The sequence below is a fragment of the Bos indicus x Bos taurus genome, chromosome 1 (assembly GCF_003369695.1).
Source record: "Bos indicus x Bos taurus breed Angus x Brahman F1 hybrid chromosome 1, Bos_hybrid_MaternalHap_v2.0, whole genome shotgun sequence".
Taxonomy (NCBI): domain Eukaryota; kingdom Metazoa; phylum Chordata; class Mammalia; order Artiodactyla; family Bovidae; genus Bos; species Bos indicus x Bos taurus.
Genome location: NC_040076.1, coordinates 65984472 through 66004706, shown reverse-complemented (window position 1 = coordinate 66004706; position 20235 = coordinate 65984472). Strand labels below are relative to the sequence as shown.

At 37.1% G+C, this 20235-nt stretch overlaps 1 protein-coding gene and 1 pseudogene across 7 annotated transcripts in view; both read left to right on the top strand.

The window, feature by feature from the left end:
- IQCB1 (IQ motif containing B1) overlaps positions 1 to 17686 on the top strand; it is a 45569-nt gene extending 27883 nt beyond the window's left edge. For 6 of the 7 annotated variants that reach the window (XM_027532578.1, XM_027532504.1, XM_027532726.1 and 3 more), the window contains 5 exons: positions 3157 to 3299; positions 4911 to 5059; positions 14540 to 14671; positions 16107 to 16263; positions 17103 to 17686. In XM_027532578.1, the coding sequence (XP_027388379.1) occupies positions 3157 to 3299; positions 4911 to 5059; positions 14540 to 14671; positions 16107 to 16263; positions 17103 to 17332 (811 nt within the window). In that variant the 3' untranslated portion in view covers positions 17333 to 17686. Of the gene's footprint in view, positions 1 to 3156; positions 3300 to 4910; positions 5060 to 14539; positions 14676 to 16106; positions 16264 to 17102 lie in introns of all 7 variants that reach the window. The other variant, XM_027532414.1, reaches the window with a different exon arrangement.
- On the top strand, positions 6993 to 10566 carry LOC113875041 (annotated as a pseudogene).
- Positions 17687 to 20235: the final 2549 nt, after the last annotated feature.

Genomic DNA, 20235 nt, shown 5'->3' with positions numbered 1-20235 from the left:
TAAAATAGGCTGCATGAAGAAACACCTGTGAGATGGCCCTGCTTTATCATTAATGACGTTAGGAGCTAAGTTGTTTGTATCTGTGTTTTCTTTCAGTTGCCTCTAAGAACCTGTGTGGATTAGTGGTAGGTATTGAAGCCACTCTGGCTGTGTCCCCTAATGGACATTCTTTTCATTGGTAAAAGTTCCTTCAGAGAAGACTTAAAAAGTTAACTGATATCATTGGGCATGAATTTCATTGGTAGCAAAAAAGCTACCAATGGAATTTTTAAACATGTAATTTTTAAAACATGTTTCAAGTGCCTAATATATTCCAGAGCCTATCCTAGGTATTGGGAGAATTAAACAGACTTGAGTTTGTATCCCTCCTCAGCAACTTATGGGCTGAATGATCTTGGACAAGTTTCCCTACCTCCCTTAGCCTCACATTTCCCATCTATAAGGTGGGATAATTGTCTGTGTAACTCACAAGATTAAAATAATAGAAAATTTTTTTAGCATGTTACTGGGCACTGAGAATGTGGTAGGGAGGAAAATGCACATTTTTTGCCCTTGAAGATTTACATATCTAATTAGGCAGACAGATCTATTAAATAAATAGTACACATGAGAGGCAAGTATAATCCATTCAGGCATTGCTCAAGGTTTATTGTATATCTTACCTGCTGTTTCTTTAAAAGTATTAATTATTTCTTTGGTGAAATAAATTTGGGAAATGATGGATATTTTGAGAGTCACAATATATTGTTTACAAGAATCTGAGATGTTCTTGGTATAGCTTTACCTTTGTAGTGAACTCAGGTAGAATAGTTACCACTCGTGAATTCTACCTACTATCATTTTCCGCTGTACATCCTCTTAAACAGTTAAAGGTGCCCCTGTGCCATGGATTCAGACCTTTAATGTTTAGTAGTTGCCAAATTTGCCAGTCTATTTTCCTTTGCAATATTAAAAAATCTATTTAAAAGTATCCTAGAATTACAGATTTTGTCCACTTAGAAATGTATCTATGGAATCTAATTAATAGTCCACTGTTTAAAATAGAAATTCCATTTCTTTATGTAGCAAGACCAGAGTGGTTATAAATATATCTCTTAAAAGGCATTTTCCATGAGGCCAAAATTGCTTAAATCTCACATTATAATGTTTTTAATTTTTTAAACTCCAGTTTGCTCCAGGCTTGAGCACCTTTCCTCTTCTATTAGTTGCAACAGTTTATGCAAATTTCTTTTGCTTCCTTTGTAGCTGGGCTTTCTGCAAAGGTTATTTCTGTCTCTTTGTGGTCAGGTCATTATCTCAGAGTAATTTCCCTCCCCCATGTTTTTTTGGGGGAGGGACTGCCCACCACTCATTATCATGGACCTAGATTCATCAGAGCTTTGGATTAAACAAGAGATATTCTGTTATACTCACACTCTTTTTAAAGCACTTTCTTGGGGCTTTCTTTTTTATTTAATCATTTTTCATGGTCAGAAACTTCATTTTCTGTTAAAATTTCATTTTCTGCCCTTTTCCTCAGCAAGGTTTTCTGAAGCAGCTAACAGCCGTCTTGGTTACTCTCAGGAAAGCTCACAATTTGCCTACCTCTAACATGGTGCTGGTATTTAAGTTATCTTATTTGTTTTACTTGTAGGGGAAGAAAACAGTTTTTTTCCCTCTATCTATTTAGGTTCATTGGTTGGAGTCATGAAGACTATACTGACAGAAACAAAAACAGATTAACAAAAGAAAAACAATTTCTTAACATGTGAAGCACACATCACATGGAAGAAACCTGACATGATGCATAACTTAAGGGGTGGTTAGAACTGGGGTTTATATAGTTCTTGCTTTCTGAGATGGCCCACACTCTGTCAGTGGAATGTGTTTCTCCCAGGGTTGTTCTAGCCTTTTGAGACAGACCGCGTTCTGTCTACGTAATGTGTATCTCTCTAAATAAATCCACTTCTTACCTAAAAAAAAGAAAAGAACTTGGGCTTAATTTTATATATATAATATATATATTGTATGTATGTATATATATATAAAGAATAATTTATAGAGAAGTGACAGGTGAAAAGAAAAGGTTTTTAGGCTTCTAAGGACAGTGAACTGTGGGAAGGTAAGTATATTGGGGAAAGTAAATATGTTGGGGAACTAACTAATGAAAGATATGTGTTATTTGTGCAGGTTCGTCTTAGCATAACTTTCCATCTTCATGGCCAAACCTTGGGAGGAAAAGTTTGTGACAGTCCTCATTTCTCAGATGTTTCTGCTTTTAGTCAGTTAAAAGACACTCTGGGAAGACTTCTTTCTGTGCTTCGTCATTCTCTTTTGCCCCCAGCTCAAAACAGTCTTTATGCCAAAGTGGCATATTCCACTACCTTTCAACTTCCCCTTGAAATTGATCTCAAAGGCATAACTGTCTCTCTTTGTTTGCCTTAGGGACAGTGATTATAGGCAGCAGTCACTCAGATAAATGTTGATTGAGTTAAATGAACAAAATCCTTTAAATGCTTCTTTGAAATTTTTATTTTTTCATAGTTTATAGAATTCCATCCAGTGAATGAACCAGAATTTATTTATATAACTCACTGTTGTAGGATATGTGCTTCTCTCGTGTCTCAATGGTAAAGAATCCACCTGCCAGTGCAGGAGATGCAGGTTCAATCCCTGGGTCAGGAAGATCCCCTGGAGTAAGAAATGGCAACCCACTTCGGTGTTCTTGTTTGGGAAGTCCTATGGACAGAGGACCCTGGTGGGCTATGACTTAACGACTAAACAGCAACAACATTGTAGGACATACGGTTTGTTTTCAACTTGTTACTATTGTAATGCTGTGGAGAAAATCCTTGAACATAAATATTGACATATGTATCAGATTTTTCCTTAAGGAGTATTAGAAATGGAATTAATTGGTTATGATTTTTAAGGTGTTTGATACATATTTTAAATATTTCTCCAGAAAAAAATTTGATGCATATATCCAAATATTTCTTCAGAAATGTTGTACACGCAGCACATGAAAACTTATTTCATCATATTCTAACTACACTTTAAAAATTTTTTTGCTCTCTGTACTTATATGATTACTATCAAGGTTAAGCCTTTTTTCATATACTTCTTGAGTAGATATATGATTATGAAAATTATGTGTACTTAATGTTTCTGTCATAGATCTAAACGAACAAAGATGTTAATGAAGCTAAGTAGACAGAAGGAAGAAGAGGACCACAGATTACAGCTGCAAATTCAAAGGCAGAGAGCCATGAGACTTTCCCGAGAAATACGGCTGAATATGCTTGAAATAGTTCATCCAGGTGTGTGGCATTATCAGTTTATAAGCATAAGATTGATAGGGTAGCTTTTGATAAACCAAATTTCCTAGCTACCTGATGAGTTAATTTTTAAATGTGGACCTTTACCCCTGTTTCAGCTTTTTCAGGTAAATCTTAATCTCTTCAGTCAAAAAAAAAGTCTTATTTTTTTCTGATTAGACTTACTAGTTGATGATGAGCAATCTCTCCACTAATTTTTCTTAATTTTCAGATAAATCAGTGAAACATAAAATTTTATGCTTAAAGATAGATGTCTTTGACATAAAGAAAGAACCCCTTGAACTTAAGTAAGATGTTAGAATATTGCTACATTCTGCTCTCAGAACTTAACTCATGCCTCAGTATAAACCTGGTGACACCTTCTTGCCATCTTTGACACACAAAGCTGAAATTAATATTAAAGTGTAGCCTGGGAAATCTGAGTCATTTCAAGATTCCTTTTTTATTCTTCTTCCCCTTCCTACTACTTATTCCTAGTATCCCTCAATAGCCTCTTACTTGTCTTCCTTTGCCTTAAATACAGATCTTTCCCAGGGTTCCTTCTTTACCCCATTATTCTCATATTGCTCTTCCTGGGGTATCCCATCCATAACTGTAGTTTCAATTACCAAATGAGTGCTTAGCATTCTTAAGTCTTGTCTGCATCCTCACCCTTTTTCCTAAGATCTAGATCAGCCCTACCCAACAGAACTTTCTACAAAATGAAATGTTCTTTGTCTACACTGTTCAGTAAAGTGTCAGTGATAGAGATAGCTGTTGACTTGAAATGTGGCTAGTGCACTTGAGGGCCTTAAATTTTATTCTCTTGTCTTTAAGTAGCCATTTGTGACTAGTGCTTACTACATTGGACAGCTCAGCTCTGTAGCCAGGTGCTTATTGATTAGCTTTACTTAGATAGCCACAAGCATCCCCAAAGCTAGTCATTATCTGTCCCCACAGATTTCCACTTCCTGTATTTCTAATCTCTCAGGTAATTGCACCAGCAGTCTACTCAATGTACCATCTGTGAGACATCCTGGAATTTTTTCCCCTCCTTCCACATGTAGTTCACTACTAAGTCCTATGAATTTTGGCACTATCTCTCAAATATATCCCTTTTAATTTTTAAAATTAAAATTTTTTTAAATTAAAAATTTTTAATTTAAAAATTAAATTAGCTACTGTGAACCCTAGGATATATGCTGACCAATTGCTAGAAACTAAAAAGAAAATTATCTGTAGAACCAAATGAGTGACTAAAGAGAAATTTAGAACCATGCAGAGTAGGTAACGTATATGCACAATGTGCCCTTTCCTTTTGGTGGTACTGAATGACTTTCTATTTACTTATGGTTCTTTTTTTCTAAATATTCTTGCTATTGGATTTTTAGTCCTTTCTCATTCCTGGGATTCAAAATAATTATGTGAGTCTTTTTTCTAAAGAAGATGCATAAACTGAGAAGGCTTTTGGAGCTCTTGTAAAGTAATAGAATTGGGAAAATCATATTGAAAATAATTAAAGGACTACAAGATTGTTACTTTGATTGTCCTGATTCTAGAATTTGAGAAAGCATAGAAGTGAGTATGTTGTAATAGTGTCTGTCATCTTTTTAGGTCAGGTGGAAAAACATAATCGGGAAATAGAAGAGAAATCAGCATTGATTATCCAGAAACATTGGAAAGGGTACAGGGAAAGGAAAAATTTTCGCCAACAGAGGCCATCTCTTACAGAATATAAAGCGGCTGTCATACTTCAGAGAGCAGTAAGTCTGATGTAGTAAAAAGAGTACTGGATTAGTAGGCAGAGACATGGGTTCAGACTTGACTTTTGCTGTTTACCTGCTGTAAAGTCTTGGTTAAGTCTTTTAACTTAGCTTTTTCTAAGCCTTTGTTTCTTCCTCTGTCAGAACCTCCTTAGGGCCAAAATGATTTAGATATTCAGTCCTTATTAATTTGATAGAACCTTGTGCATCATTTACCAAAATTCAGTTTGTTATTTGTTAATTTTTTTTGTTTTTACTTGAACTATGAGTCTCTCAAGGATAAGTCACTAAGTCTTATTTATTGTCAACTTCTCCCATATGCTTGATACATAAATGAATGTCTACCCTGTGTTTTTCACTCAGTTGTTCTGTGGATCAGATGACCTAATATATGGGAAAGTATTTTGTCAATTGTAAAGTCCTGTTTAAGTGCAGCATATCATATTGGATGTTTTCAATGTATAGATAATATATTAGGTATAATAGGATCATTATAATTCTTGAATTATAGAATGGCGTTCTTCAGTGATTTTCCTGGGGTTTATCTGGAGCATAGTAATATTTTATAGCACAACTCTATTTCACTTAATATCTAGTTTTCCTAATATGTAGTTATTTACTTACACATGGTTAATGTTCATATTAGGATTTCAGTCAAAGCATTTAGATTTATAACCCCTTATTGTAAAATTTTAGATCAGTTTCAGTTTTTCACAGTCATAGATTTTAAACAATCTCTTTGTTGATTTCTCTGGTTAAGCTTTTACAAAGTCTTTTTCAAACCATTCAAAAAACAGAGTCATACTGTACTCTAGGAGAAAGAGAAAGAGTCTGCTGCCTTCATCTTTCTCATTCAGGCCAAGTCTGCAACAGATGGTCCTGTTCTGTCACTGAATCACATCCATGCATGCTGTTTACCTTCTGCTAAGCAAGGCCGTCTAAGGATTAACCCATAGATACCAGTGTTAGCCCTGGAGGAGGGCATGGCAACCCACTCCAGTATTCTTGCTTGGAGAATCTCCATGGACAGAGGAACCTTGCAGGCTACAGTCCATGGGATCACAAAGAGTTGGACACAACTGAGCGACTAAGCATAGCACAGCACTAGTGTTAGAGACTGATGGTGAAAGGAGGAACCTCTGGATCCTTTCTAATACCTTCACCTCATGACTACCTCCTTTTTCCCCCCCCCCCCCCTGTGCTGCTTGTCATATGGGATCTTAGTTCCCTGACCAAGGATCAAACCCATGCCCACTGCAGTGGTGCAGCAGAAGTGCAGAGTCTTAACCACTGGACTACTAGGGAAGTCCCAATTTTTTTATTTTGATTACATGTTGAAATGCTAATATTTTACTTATATTGAGTTATGCTTATGTAACTCAGTACATGCAAAATACTAACTTCACCTCTTTTTACCTTTTACCCTGTGTAAACCAACTAATTTCAAATTACACATCCTGACTCATGTAGACAACTTAGGGTTTTCTGTAGTAGTATAGTATTGGAATTAAATTTGAAGAATTAGCTGCCTTTACCCTTTTAATGCTCCAGGATTTTCTTTTCTTGCTTTTACATCTCTTAAGAAACTCAAAGGGGGCCCCCAAGAGCATGGGAGTACCAGGCATCAATAGGACCAAGCAGGGTCTGTGCTGGTGGTCAATTAGCAGAACACTGCCCTCCTTGGCTGGCTTTAGACTCCCAGGAGAGTCTCTGAGAGAGATGGCCAGAGATGCTTAACTGGTCCTCTGCAATTTGGTGCAAATGGCAGACAACTTTTCTTTTGCCGAGCACTGTGATCTGCTAAGCCTACAAATGCTCTCTTTTTATCCTTCAACATTGTGTCCTCTAAAGTTACCCTGTTAGTGCTCAGCCAGGAGCAGTCAGAGGGGTTGAAGCATGGGTCTGCAGGAGTATTGGCAGACCTGAGTTTTAAAATCTGGCTCCATTTTTACTGTTTGATGAATTTAAAGGTAGTAGACCAGGTGGAGAAGGCAATGGCAACCCACTCCAGTGTTCTTGCCTGGAGAACCCCAGGGACGGGGGAGCCTGGTGGGCTGCCGTCTATGGGGTCGCACAGAGTTGGACACGACTGAAGCGACTTAGCAGCAGCAGGCCAGGCGGATTTCTTGATCACCCGCACTGAGGTTTTGAAACAATATCTTACCTCCTGAAAGGAGGGTGTAGCATAGCCCAGGAAGACTGCCATGGACATGTTGGTCAGTTGAACTCAGGAGGCCTGTACTGGATGATCTCAGGCTGGGGCATTGTGTATGAGGAGACGCCTTGCTCAGAGGAGCCAGTCCATGACCATCCACTCTGGGTTAATTTGAGGACCTCACAGAAGATATTGGAGCCTTGCTACCAGGAACTGAAAAGCAGTGAAATCCCTAAACCCAGTAAGGATAATGTGACCATTGCTGTCATTTCTGGAGAAGCCCTGGGAGTCAAGTCAAAGATTTACATCTACACACCAACCTTATATTTGGACGTCAAATTGGACAAAGGAGCAAAGCATTCCCAGCCTATTCCTAAAGGATGGACAAGCTCCCTTTGTACCATATCTGGAAATGTGTATACTGTACGGATAATATGCAACAAAAAACAGAACCTCATCACACAGCTGTGTTACGGGAAGGTGACAGTGTCCAGGTGGAGAATAAAGATCCTGAGAGAAGCCACTCCATCCTAATTCTTGAGGAGCCATTAAGAGAACCAGCTGTTCAGCATGGAAAAGTATACTTACCCTTAGAGAATCCAAAATGTGATGCTTTCTTGACTTGAAATTTTTGTAATCTTCTATTTATTGTCAGTGAGGTGCTGCTAATTTTCAAACATAACTTAGACCTTCATGAAAGGACACAGCCTCATATACTGCAGAGATATCAAAACTATGACGAGATTTTTTTTTTATCCAGTCAGTTCAGTTCTTGACATTAGCCAATGCTATTTAATTGACAACTACAGTAAATCTTTAAAGTTCTTACCACAAGAATTCTGTAACTGGTATGGCGACAGATGTTAACTATACCTACTGTGACAGCCATTTCTGAATATGCACAAATATCAACATTATGTTGGACACCTGAAATTAATATAATATTGTATGTCAATAATATTGTACCTCAATTTTAAAAAATAAAGAAGATAAAAAGAACTAAAACTTCAAAAATGGTTGTGAAAGAGCCAAGCCTAAGAATATTTTGAATAAAGAGATTGTCATTCCTGATGGCAGCTTGCAATGGGTGAGGGAGATATAATTACATTCGTTTATCTGAAATTTGGTCTTTATAAATCATTCACAATCCTAGTTTAAAAACTTGTTTTATACTCCTTGGGAATCAGATGCTGGGAAAATAACTGTTTGCTGTTTACATGTGCCTGAGTTTGTTTGAAACTAAGAACTACAGAACGCATACCATTTTAGTGGTAGAGATTTCTCAGACCATTCTTGATTTCAGAAATGTGGAAAATGACTTTGAAAGAGCCAAAACCTGAAAATCAAATATTGGAAACAAGTGACAAGCACAAGGGCAGGTCTGACTGCCTTCTAGAATTTTCCATTTGTGGGATCCACCTATTCATATTCAGTGCATCCAGTTTCCAAAGCTGACTTTGCCAGTGCTTCTAAAGAATTCCACACTGATAAACATGGTTTTTACAGCAATGAATGTGAGATATTTCCTGGCACCAGCAAATAAACCTAATTATTGGTTCTTTTACAAAAAATAAGAAGCTCAGAAAGAAGGTGATGTTTGCTTGCATCTCCTCTCTAGAGCCAGAATGATAGCTAATTCTTGCTACCTGATTATAGAAGAAAAGTTCCATGTATACATATCCATTGAAGACCAACTGCAAAAGCACTTACTGAAACAAACCATTGGCAGTTGAAAAAAATAAACATTTGGAGATAGATATAATCTCAGAGAGTCCTAAAATAACAAAGAATGAAGAAGAGACAGAGAAAGAGATGTCAAGGTGAACTTTGTCTGATCTAAGGGCAAAAATTCCCCTGTTCTGGAAACTTTACTTTTGAGTTCCCAGCATAGCATCATAAACCTGACTTGGTACTAAAAACAAGAGGCAGAGGAAGGATAGGAAATACAAGGAAAAAAAATCAAGAAAAGGGAAGAACAGAAGAAAAGGAGAAAAATCTCTCAAGAGGAGAATGAAAACACAGCTGAAGACTTGAGTACTATAGTAAAAACATAAGGAAAGTTTATATACTGATGTGAAAACCTCCAGCCCCTTTTTACTTCTCAGTTCTCAGTGCTGTTACCCTGGCTTAAATCCTGTTGAAAACATTTTCTTGAGGAAATCTGAACAGTCCAAGAGAATAGTTAAACTCACTTTGAGGTGCTCCAATAAAACAGCCCAGTTCCGTAGCCCTAAAAAGAAGTACATAGTAGATTAACCCTACCCTCCTGCTCAGCATTTCTAAACAGCTGAAAGTATCACTGGACATCTGAGGAAAGCTAATGCCAAACAAACAGAATAATACTACTCGGTGGAAACAGCTATTGCAGGCATAAGAAAACATTTTAAATGTATTATTTTCTCAGAGAGCTAAAAGAAAATAATACATGAAACAAAATCAAGATGCTGTATAACAGGGAACAAATATAATAAAATTTGCCAGAAAAAATAATACAAGATATAATAAAAGGGATAGGAAAGAAGGATTGGGAAATCTAGAGAGCAGGGCAAAAAGAAAAGAGAACCAGTCTAAGAGGTCAAATATCCAAACATGTGAAACAGAGAAGAAAAAAAAAACTGGAGGAGAGAAAATAAAATAGTTTGATTTCCCAAAACCAAATACCATGTGGTTCAGTTCAAAAGGACTGAGCAACTGTCCAATACAATGACAGAAATACACTCACATTTATTTCACATTACTGTGAAATACACTGGGAACAAAAGTACTCTTCAACAACATAATTGGAAGCTAAAAGGTATTAGAGTTAGGCTGACACATGTTTGAGGGAAAATGACTTCCAATTAGAATTCTGCATCCAACCAAACCATCAGTTAAAAATAAAGATAGACTATAAAGATGTATTTATGCATCATAAATCTCTGAAACAAAGGAATAACTCAAGAAAGGAATCCAGAAAACACAAAGGAAAAATGAGAAGAGTCACCAAGATGGGATATCAGGATGACAGCTATACACCAAGCATAGAGAATGATTGATCCAGATTGGAGCAGGTCAAAAAGCTCCAGAATATATATCCAAGAAAATTAATTTGGTAGATTGCCTGATATGTTTTACTGTATGGTCAATTAGGGCAGAAGTTGTTATATATAATCAGTGATAAATACATATAAAAATAATCAATAACAGAATTATTCATTCCTTATTTTTCTAATGTATTAAAATATGCAAGGAAGAAAAAAGTAATCACATACTATATGATCATAAAATAAATAGCCTTTATGTAGGCATAATGTCAGAGAAGGCAATGGCACCCCACTCCAGTACTCTTGCCTGGAAAATCCCATGGATGGAGGAGGCTGGTAGGCTGCAGTCCATGGGGTTACGAAGAGTTGGACACGACTGAGCGACTTCACTTTCACTTCTCACTTTCATGCATTGGAGAAGGAAATGGCAACCCACTCCAGTGTTCTTGCCTGGAGAATCCCAGGGACGGGGGAGCCTGGTGGGCTGCCATCTATGGGGTCGCACAGAGTCGGACACGACTGAAGCGACTTAGCAGCAGGCATAATGTAAACACTGAACATTAACATAACTAAAATTATGATTTAATAATATTGAATATTTAGAGATATAGAAAGTATGTGTGAAAGAGAGCTAAGTCCTTACCTTTCATATAAGAAAGTCAATAGATAATACCGATTACTGAAAAAAATCACAAAAATATAGATAGAAATAAATATCAGAAGAAAAACCTGAAAGAACTAAAGTTGAAACATAGTTTTGGCCACAGCAGTCAGAGCAGAAAAAGAAATAAAAGGAATCCAAATTGGAAAAGAAGTAAAACTCTCACTGTTTGCAGATGACATGATCCTCTACATAGAAAACCCTAAAGGCTCCACCAGAAAATTATTAGAACTAACCAATGATTATAGTAAAGTTGCAGGATATAAAATCAACACACAGAAATCCCTTGTGTTCCTATACACTAATAATGAGAAAACAGAAAGAGAAATTAAGGAAACAATTCCATTCACCATTGCAACAAAAAGAATAAAATACTTAGGAATATATCTACCTACAGACACTAAAGACCTATATATGAAAAACTATAAAACACTGGTGAAAGAAATCAAAGAGGACACTAACAGATGGAGAAATATACCATGTTCATGGATTGGGAGAATCAGTATAGTGAAAATGAGTATACTACCCAAAACAATGTATAGATTCAATGCAATCCCTATCAAGCTACCAACGGTATTCCTCACAGAGCTAGAACAAATAATTTCACAATTTGTATGGAAATAGAAAAAACCTTGAATAGCCAAAGCTATCTTGAGAAAGAAGAATGGAACTGGAGGAATCACCCTGCCTGACTTCAGGCTCTACTACAAAGCCGCAGTCATCAAGACAGTATGGTACTGGCACAAAGACAGAAATATAGATCAATGGAACAAAATAGAAAGCCCAGAGATAAGTCAACACACATATGGACACCTTATCTTTGACAAAGAGGCAAGAATATACAATGGAGAAAAGACAATTTCTTTAACAAGTGGTGCTGGGAAAACTGGTCAACCACTTGTAAAAGAATGAAACTAAAACACTTTCTAACACTGTACACAAAAATTAACTCAAAATGGATTAAAGATCTAAATGTAAGACCAGAAACTATAAAACTCCTAGAGGAGAACATAGGCAAAACACTCTCTGACATACATCACAGCAGGATCCTCTATGACCCACCTCCCAGAATATTGGAAATAAAAGCAAAAATAAACAAATGGGACCTAATTAAACTTAAAAGCTTCTGCACAACAAAGGAAACTATAAGCAAGGTGAAAAGACAGCCTTCAGAATGAGAGAAAATAATAGCCAATGAAGCAACTGACAAACAACTAATCTCAGAAATATACAAGCATTGAAACATGTGAAATGTCATGTATGAAACGAGATGCCAGTCCAGGTTCAATGCACGATGCTGGATGCTTGGGGCTGGTGCACTGGGACGACCCAGAGGGATGGTATGGGGAGGAAGGAGGGAGGAGGGTTCAGGATAAATTTTAAGAAAAATTATTAAAAGTAAAAAAATAAATAAAATTAAAAAAAAATAAATATATACAAGCAACTCCTACAGCTCAATTCCAGAAAAATAAATGACCCAATCAAAAAATGGGCCAAAGAACTAAATAGACATTTCTCCAAAGACATACAGATGGCTAACAAACACATGAAAAGATGCTCAACATCACTCATTATCAGAGAAATGCAAATCAAAACCACTATGAGGTACCATTTCACGCCAGTCAGAATGGCTGCAATCCAAAAGTCTACAAGTAATAAATGCTGGAGAGGATGTGGAGAAAAGGGAACCCTCTTACACTGTTGGTGGGAATGCAAACTAGTACAGCCACTATGGAGAACAGTGTGGAGATTCCTTAAAAAACTGGAAATAGAACTGCCTTATGACCCAGCAATCCCACTGCTGGGCATACACACCGAGGAACCAGAATTGAAAGAGATAACGTGTACCCCAATGTTCATCGCAGCACTGTTTATAATAGCCAGGACATGGAAGCAACCTAGATGTCCATCAGCAGACGAATGGATAAGAAAGCTGTGGTACATATACACAATGGAGTATTACTCAGCCATTAAAAAGAATACATTTGAATCAGTTCTAATGAGGTGGATGAAACTGGAGCCGATTATACAGAGTGAAGTAAGCCAGAAAGAAAAACACCAATACAGTATACTAACACATATATGTGGAATTTAGAAAGATGGTAACGATAACCCTGTATATGAGACAGCAAAAGAGACACTGATGTATAGAATAGTCTTTTGGACTCTGTGGGAGAGGGAGAGGGTGGGATGATTTGGGAGAATGCCATTGAAATATGTATAATATATATGAAACGAATCGCCAGTCCAGATTCGATGCACAATACTGGATGCTTGGGGCTGGTGCACTGGGACGACCCAGAGGGATGGTATGGGGAGGGAGGAGGGAGGAGGGTTCAGGATGGGGAACACATGTATGCCTGTGGTGGATTCATTTCGATATATGGCAGAACCAATACAATATTGTAAAGTTTAAAAAAAAACAAAAACTAAAGTTGATGTCTTTGAGCAGAGAGGACAGGATAACTGGGCAGAGAGCTGTAAATTTTTAACAGTTCTTCTATAACTGATACTTTAAACAATAGAGTTACATCAACAAATTTTTGGAAAACATCAAATTGTAAAATATATTAGGTTGCAGGTCATGCAGTTTTCTTGCAGCTCTTCAGCTCTATAGTTGAAGCACAAAAGAAATTGACAGGATGGAAACAAATGAGCATGATTGTGTTTCAGTAAACATTTGTAGACACTGAATTTTGAATTTCCCTTAATTTTCACATGTCATAAAATAATTCTTTTCCTTTTGAACTTCATAATCATATAAAATGTAAAAGGGCTTCTCTGGTGACTCAAACAGTAAAGAATCTGCCTGCAGTGCAGGCGACCTTGGTTCGATCCCTGGGTCAGAAAGATCCCCTGGAGAAGGGAATAGGTACCCATTCCAGTATTCTTGCCTGGAGAATTCCATGGACAGAGGAGCCTGGCAGGCTACAGTCTATGGGATCGCAAAGAATCGGACACAACTGAGCAACTAACACTTGCACTTCACTTTCAAAATGTAAAAAAATCATTCTTCTCCACCTACTCAAAAACAGATAGCAGCTGGATTTGATCTGTGGGCCATCATTTTCCAACTTTTGCCTTTAATAATGTGAACGTAGAACAAAGGAGAAGAGTGAAAAAAATTGGACAAAATAATTTGTCTCCAAATCTTGCCTGTTACAAGATTTCTTATCTGGAGTTCATTCTGAAGAACAAAAGGAAGCACATTTGTTTACCAAACTTTTTCTAATACAGTGTCTCCTTGATCTTTACTATCTTTTGGCTAAGTAGAATTGGGGGTCCTTGTTTTCTGTAGACATAGAACCTGTCTTATGGAGATTGAGTGACTTGCCCAAAATCAAACAGGTTTATAAGGGACTAGAACTTAGACTAGAACTCAGAGCTGGTTCCCTGTTTATTTCTGTTTATTGCCTTCTGTAAAAATAATACATGAATATATCCTTATAAAATATTAAAACACTACAAAAGATTAAAAAGTTATTGTCCTCTGTCACATCTGTCATCTCTCCCTCTATACACACTATGAGTTAACAACTATTACAGTGTTGTCCCTACTATATATTGTTGTAGAAAGAAAATAGTTCTATCAGTCAGGGAAGAAAAATCACAAGTTTTTGTTTTTTTTTCCGCCCCCCCAGACTCTTAAATTCCTAGCAAAATGCCGTAAGAAAAAGAAGCTATTTGCTCCTTGGCCTGGACTCAGAGAACTCACTGATGCACGCAGAATTGAACTGAAACAACAAGTGGATGACTATATCAGAAGACATCCAGTGTGTAGGCTTTTGTGTTACATTTTTGCAGTGTGTGATACTCACCAACAAATAAGCGTCTCAGTTGTATGTGTACATTTATTATTGGCATAAGGTAATGTAATGGCTTTATTGTAGCCTTACCATGGCATTACCTTGACTTTACTATGGCTTTGGAGTCTTATAATTGCGTGGACCATAAAGGTAAAGTCAATAGTAAAGGACACTTCACTTCAACTTAGTGGTTTTCCATACTGCATCAGCAAGACTGTTGGTACATCCTTATCAACATTAATTATTTTCACATCCTAATGAACGTGAAGTGGTATTGTGATTTGGGTTTATTTACATTCTCTAATAATTAGTGATTTTTAACATCTCTTTTGTGTTTATTGCTTATTTGTATATCCTTTTTTAGAGAAATTTCCATTGAAGTCCTTTACCCATTTTTAATCAGGTTTTTTTTTTGTTTTTTTTTTTTAGTGTTGAGTTTTAGGAATTCTCTGTATATTCTGGATATTAATTCCTTATCAGATATATGATTTGCAGATATTTTCTTCCATTCTGTGGGCTGCCTTTTTACTCTATTGATAGTGTCCTTTGATGCACAAAACTTTTTCATTTTGATGAAGTACAATTTGTCTAATTTTTGTTGTTGTCTATACCTTCACAGTGTCATATTAAAGAAATCATTGCCAAATCTAATATCATAAAGCTTTTCCTCTATCTTGTCTTCTAAGAGTTTTGTAATTTTAGCCCTTATTGTTTAGGGCTTTAATCTCTATTTTTTATTAATGCACTGTGCATGATTCTGATGCATTCTTCTATTTAAAAAAGAACTACTGCTTTAGCCATGCTCTAGTACAGCTGTTACTCTGTGCCTGACAAGTAAGATGTTGGTTAGAACAAGGCAGCATCCATGATCCAGGAACTGGAATACCTGAGAAAACTGTAGTGTTAGAAACTTTATCAGTTTCAGTGTTGAGGCTATGTCATCCGTGTTCTAAATATTAATAATTAGGTCAGTTCCCTTTAAAGTAGCTAACTAGCCAGAAGAATATGATCCTTTGAATGATTCTGTCCCTTGTTCTGTGAAATTAGAAGCTATATTATGGCTTAGGTAAGTTTGAGAGAAGGAGTAAGATAAGAAGTAAGGCAAAAGTTTCTCAGGTGGGGTTCAGAACAAAGGGATTGGTCCTGTTACTCCTCCAGGCCAGTGTCTTTACCAAACTATTTGTAATTGTCACTGTGATTCCTCAATCTTACCTCTTCTCCCAGAATATTACACTATGTGAAGAAGTGAGGTGTAGGAGTATATCAAAAAGAATCTTGCCCACTTGCATGTTCAATGAAATCTGCTTTTAACTGAACCCACATGCAGCAACTACTGAAAGTGAAACATACTTTGATACATGTGTCCTTTGTGTGACAATTTTCTTCTGTCCTTTGTTCCCAGGGCTCTCAGATATCAGATGTGACCAGCAGGGAGCTCCATTCCCAAGCACAAGAACGACTGCAACGCTACTTCATGGGCAGGGCTCTAGAAGAGAGATCTCAACAGCACAGGGAGGCACTGATGGCTCAGATCAGCACCAACATTGAACAGTTGATGAGTATGTGCTCATTCCATTTTTGTTTCCTAAAAGGAACACCCTATGCAAGATTTTGGTGACAGCCATAATCTTCAGAAGGAAAGTAGCATTTAGTGGTCTATTAGCCCATTTCCTATATTTCTACTTCTGGATCATATCAGCACACAATGTTTTCAACTGATGCATATCCCGTAACCTTCCTGACTGCTTCCCCTCAGCCTTTCTATCATTCATATGTACCAACTCAGACAAAGTTATTAATTTCAAAGATGCTGAGCCCTACTAGCCAGACTCTGTTATAGAGTAAGAAAAGCTTCTTAAGCCTACTTTAAAAGTAGATAATGACAGTATTTTATGGTGCCATTTTATATTTTTAATGAATTGTTTTCACAAAAATTAATTCACCTGCTTCTCACAACTGCTGGTGCATTAAATGAGAGATCCCATCCATGAAGCCAGTGTTTCAGACAAGTTCTGAAACACTTTTATTACTTGTGGAGCAGAAAGGGTCAGGATCCTCTGTTCAGTGCCATTTACTTGTAAATTCTGTATTTTTGAATGGATGGGTGTCTAGAACTGAGCCTCTCATCTGTAAGAATTCTGCTATTTGTTTTTAAGTTCCTACTCTTATTAAATAAACCATCTAAAAAAATCTACCTCTTTATTCTTTCCCTATAAACACAGAAGGATGGGCTACATCTTGTGAATAGTCACATGCCAACTACAGCTGGCAAGAATAGACTCAGAGTTAGAATCTAGTTTCTGCTGCTGTTGTAGAGTTCCAGCTCTGCAGTTTCTGAGTTTCCCTTTGTTTGGTACAGAACTCTTCCACTCACCTGTTACATTTTTTGTTACTACAGAAGCACCAAGTCTGAAGGAGGCAGAAGGAAAAGATCCTGAACTCTTCCTGAGTAGATCCAGGCCTGTGGCAGCCAAAGCCAAGCAGGCCCATCTTACCACCCTGAAACATATACAAGCACCCTGGTGGAAGAAGCTTGGGGAAGAAGCAGGAGATGATATTGACATCCCAAAGGATGAACTTAGTGTAGAATTAGGAACTTTATTCATTGGTGGAACAAAACCACCTTAAAAGAGTTACCTGGAGGAATGATATATCTATATTTAAAGAGATTATATTGGTTCTACCTCTTACATGCTAGTAGACTAGTGTTATCCTCAACTCATGGCTTTCCAGAGGTTCTTCTCAAACAGGACTTGAAGGAAATAGGCAAAGAGTTATTTTCTACCTCAATTTCAATTCTTTTTCCACACCTCCATCCTTGGTCACACATACAAATTGGTATGGCTTTTATTATGAAACAAAACTCAGCATTGTATTCTGTTATTAATATATATTTGAAATGTGATATTTCTTTTTTTGTTTCTGTTTTTTCCAACTAAAGGTGTTTTCTCAATAAATATTTTCAACAATTGTTCTGAAAAACTTGTCAGGTTTACTTCAACTTTTCACATTTATTGATTTTTCTATTAAATAGGCTTCCCAGATAGTGCAGTGGTAAAGAATCTGCAGATAGTGCAGTGGTAAAGAATCTGCCTGCAATATAGGAGACACTGGAGGCACAGGTTCAATCCCTGGGTCAGGAAGATCCCCTAGAGGAGGAAATGGCAACCCACTCCACTTTTCTTGCCTGGAAAATCCCATTAACAGAGGAGCTTAGAGGGCTGTAGTCCATGGGATCTCAAAGAAGCAGACATGACTTAGCAAATGTGCATGCACTCACAGGAAACGTACTCTTGGAATTTATTAAGCTGAGAGAAAGAAATGGTCAATAGGAAAACAATTAACTATTTTCTACCAGTGTTTGAATTCAGCTTCTTTCTTCTTATTTCTAAAAGTGTATGTGAAGTCTCTCAGTCGTGTCTGACTCTTTGTGACCCCATGGACTGTAGCACGCCAGGCTCCTCTGTCCATGGGATTCTCTAGGCAAGAATACTGGAGTGGGTTGCCATTTCCTTCTCCAGGGGATCTTCCCAACCCAGGGATCCAACCCGGGTCTCCTGCATTGCAGGCAGATGCTTTATCCTCTGAGCCACCAGGGAAGCCATTTCTAAAAGTAACTACATTTAAATGTAATTTCTAAAAGTAACTACATTTAAAAAGTCCACTTGGGATTCAATGCCAGAAAAATTTCTGCTAATAAAACTGCATTCTTTCTATTAAACTAAGAGAACAATATAACTTACTATTTCCACTTTGGTCTTGTCTCCTAGGAGTCTCAAAACTAAAATAGTGTTTAATTTCTGCTATGATTCTTAATGTCTACATGATTATTAGGTTCTAGCCTAATAATTTTAAATTTTGCTATTATCTCTGTGTTTTAATACCAAAAGCCACCTCTATTTGTGTTTTGATAATACAGAATTTACGTTAAAATCAATTAAATCATTGACTCCATATCATAAGGAACCTGGAGTGTGCTTTTTCTATAAATGAGTAGAAATACCAGTACTATAATGTAAATCCCTCTGAAGTTTAGTAAAATTCTAGTCAAAAATCTAATGTAACTTTTATTCATAATTTAGAAAATGAGTAAAATTCATTTGTAACAATAAGCAGATGAGAGTTCTGATTTCACTTAGAATATAAAAAGTTCCATGAGAACATTTCTTCCATCTTAACAACAAAAAATTGCAAAGTAATCTATGAAAATCATTTTTCTTGAGCCTATCAGATAGTTGAGGCCTCAAGATAAATCAATGGGACTCAGTATCTATGAAATAAACCATTTTATCTTTGAGAGCACAAGAGACAAAAGTGGCTGGACAAAACTAAAATTTTAACAGATTCTTAAAGGTGAAGTATGAGTTGCATGTCAGAATATCTAGGAACTTTAGAAGTTAGAGCTCTACCAAATACAAGAAAGTTTGGGAGCAGGGCAGGAGACCTGAAGAGATACCTTTGTGTCATAGGCAAACAGGAGATGACAGGCTGCTACTGGGTGACATGCCCAAAGCCTCACCTGCTTTCCCAGACCCTTTTCTTAAAGGTCTTAGGCTGCTAAAGCAGGGGCAGCAAGCCCTCTTACATCTAAGGCTCAGACAAAATTCCATTGCATCTAAGGAAGAAACAGAAAACCTAGCTATCTGTGCTGGGGACGGGGTGATAGGAAATAGTCTACCATGATACAGGTGAGTCCAGTGTTACTAAGGGAAGTATGGAAATAAAAACCCTATCTTCTGGGAGGGAGGCAGAAAATGACATTGGGCCCAGAAATCCTACATCCACACAAAGCAGATATCTGGTAAGCTAATGAAAAGGAGCAAACTCCTGCTAAAAATCAACCACAGATATGAAGCAGTTTGACTACCATGGCATAAGAAAGCCCTATCTCCAACCCCAGGAAGAAGAAACTTGGCCTAAAATTTAGGAAGACCACCCAAGTCTCAACAACTAGCCTAGCACCAAGCAATAAGCAGCAGTATTAACCACTGGGGTAGGGAAGCATGTAGAGACACCCCTTCCCCGCACTCCCCCACCCCACCCTGTGGCAAAGGCAAACAGGGATGCTTGAAGATGGAAGTAAAGCAGGAACATAGAAAAAACTTAGCTTTTCAGACCCTACTATAAGCATAAGGTAACAGCAGCTAAAAAATACAGGCACTTGAAGCCTATAGTACATTGGAAATGAAAAGCCAGACCCGGCTAAACTCCTGAAGTTTAACTTAGCCTCCCTGCAACACTGCAGTATAATTCATTTTTTTCTTTTAATTTCTGACTTAAGGCTGTCTCACTTTCTGACTTAAAACGCTGCTATGTTTACTATAACAAAACTAGTTCAGTATTACTCAGATAAATGGAAAATAAGACATTTTAAAAAGTGATACTGTCAATTATTTGATCATCAACATTTGTCACAATTTAACTTTATTGGCTCCTTATTGTGAAATTCAGACTTAAATTGAAGAAAGTAAGGAAAACCACTAGGGCATTCAGGTATGACCTAAATCAAATCCCTTATTATTATACAGTGG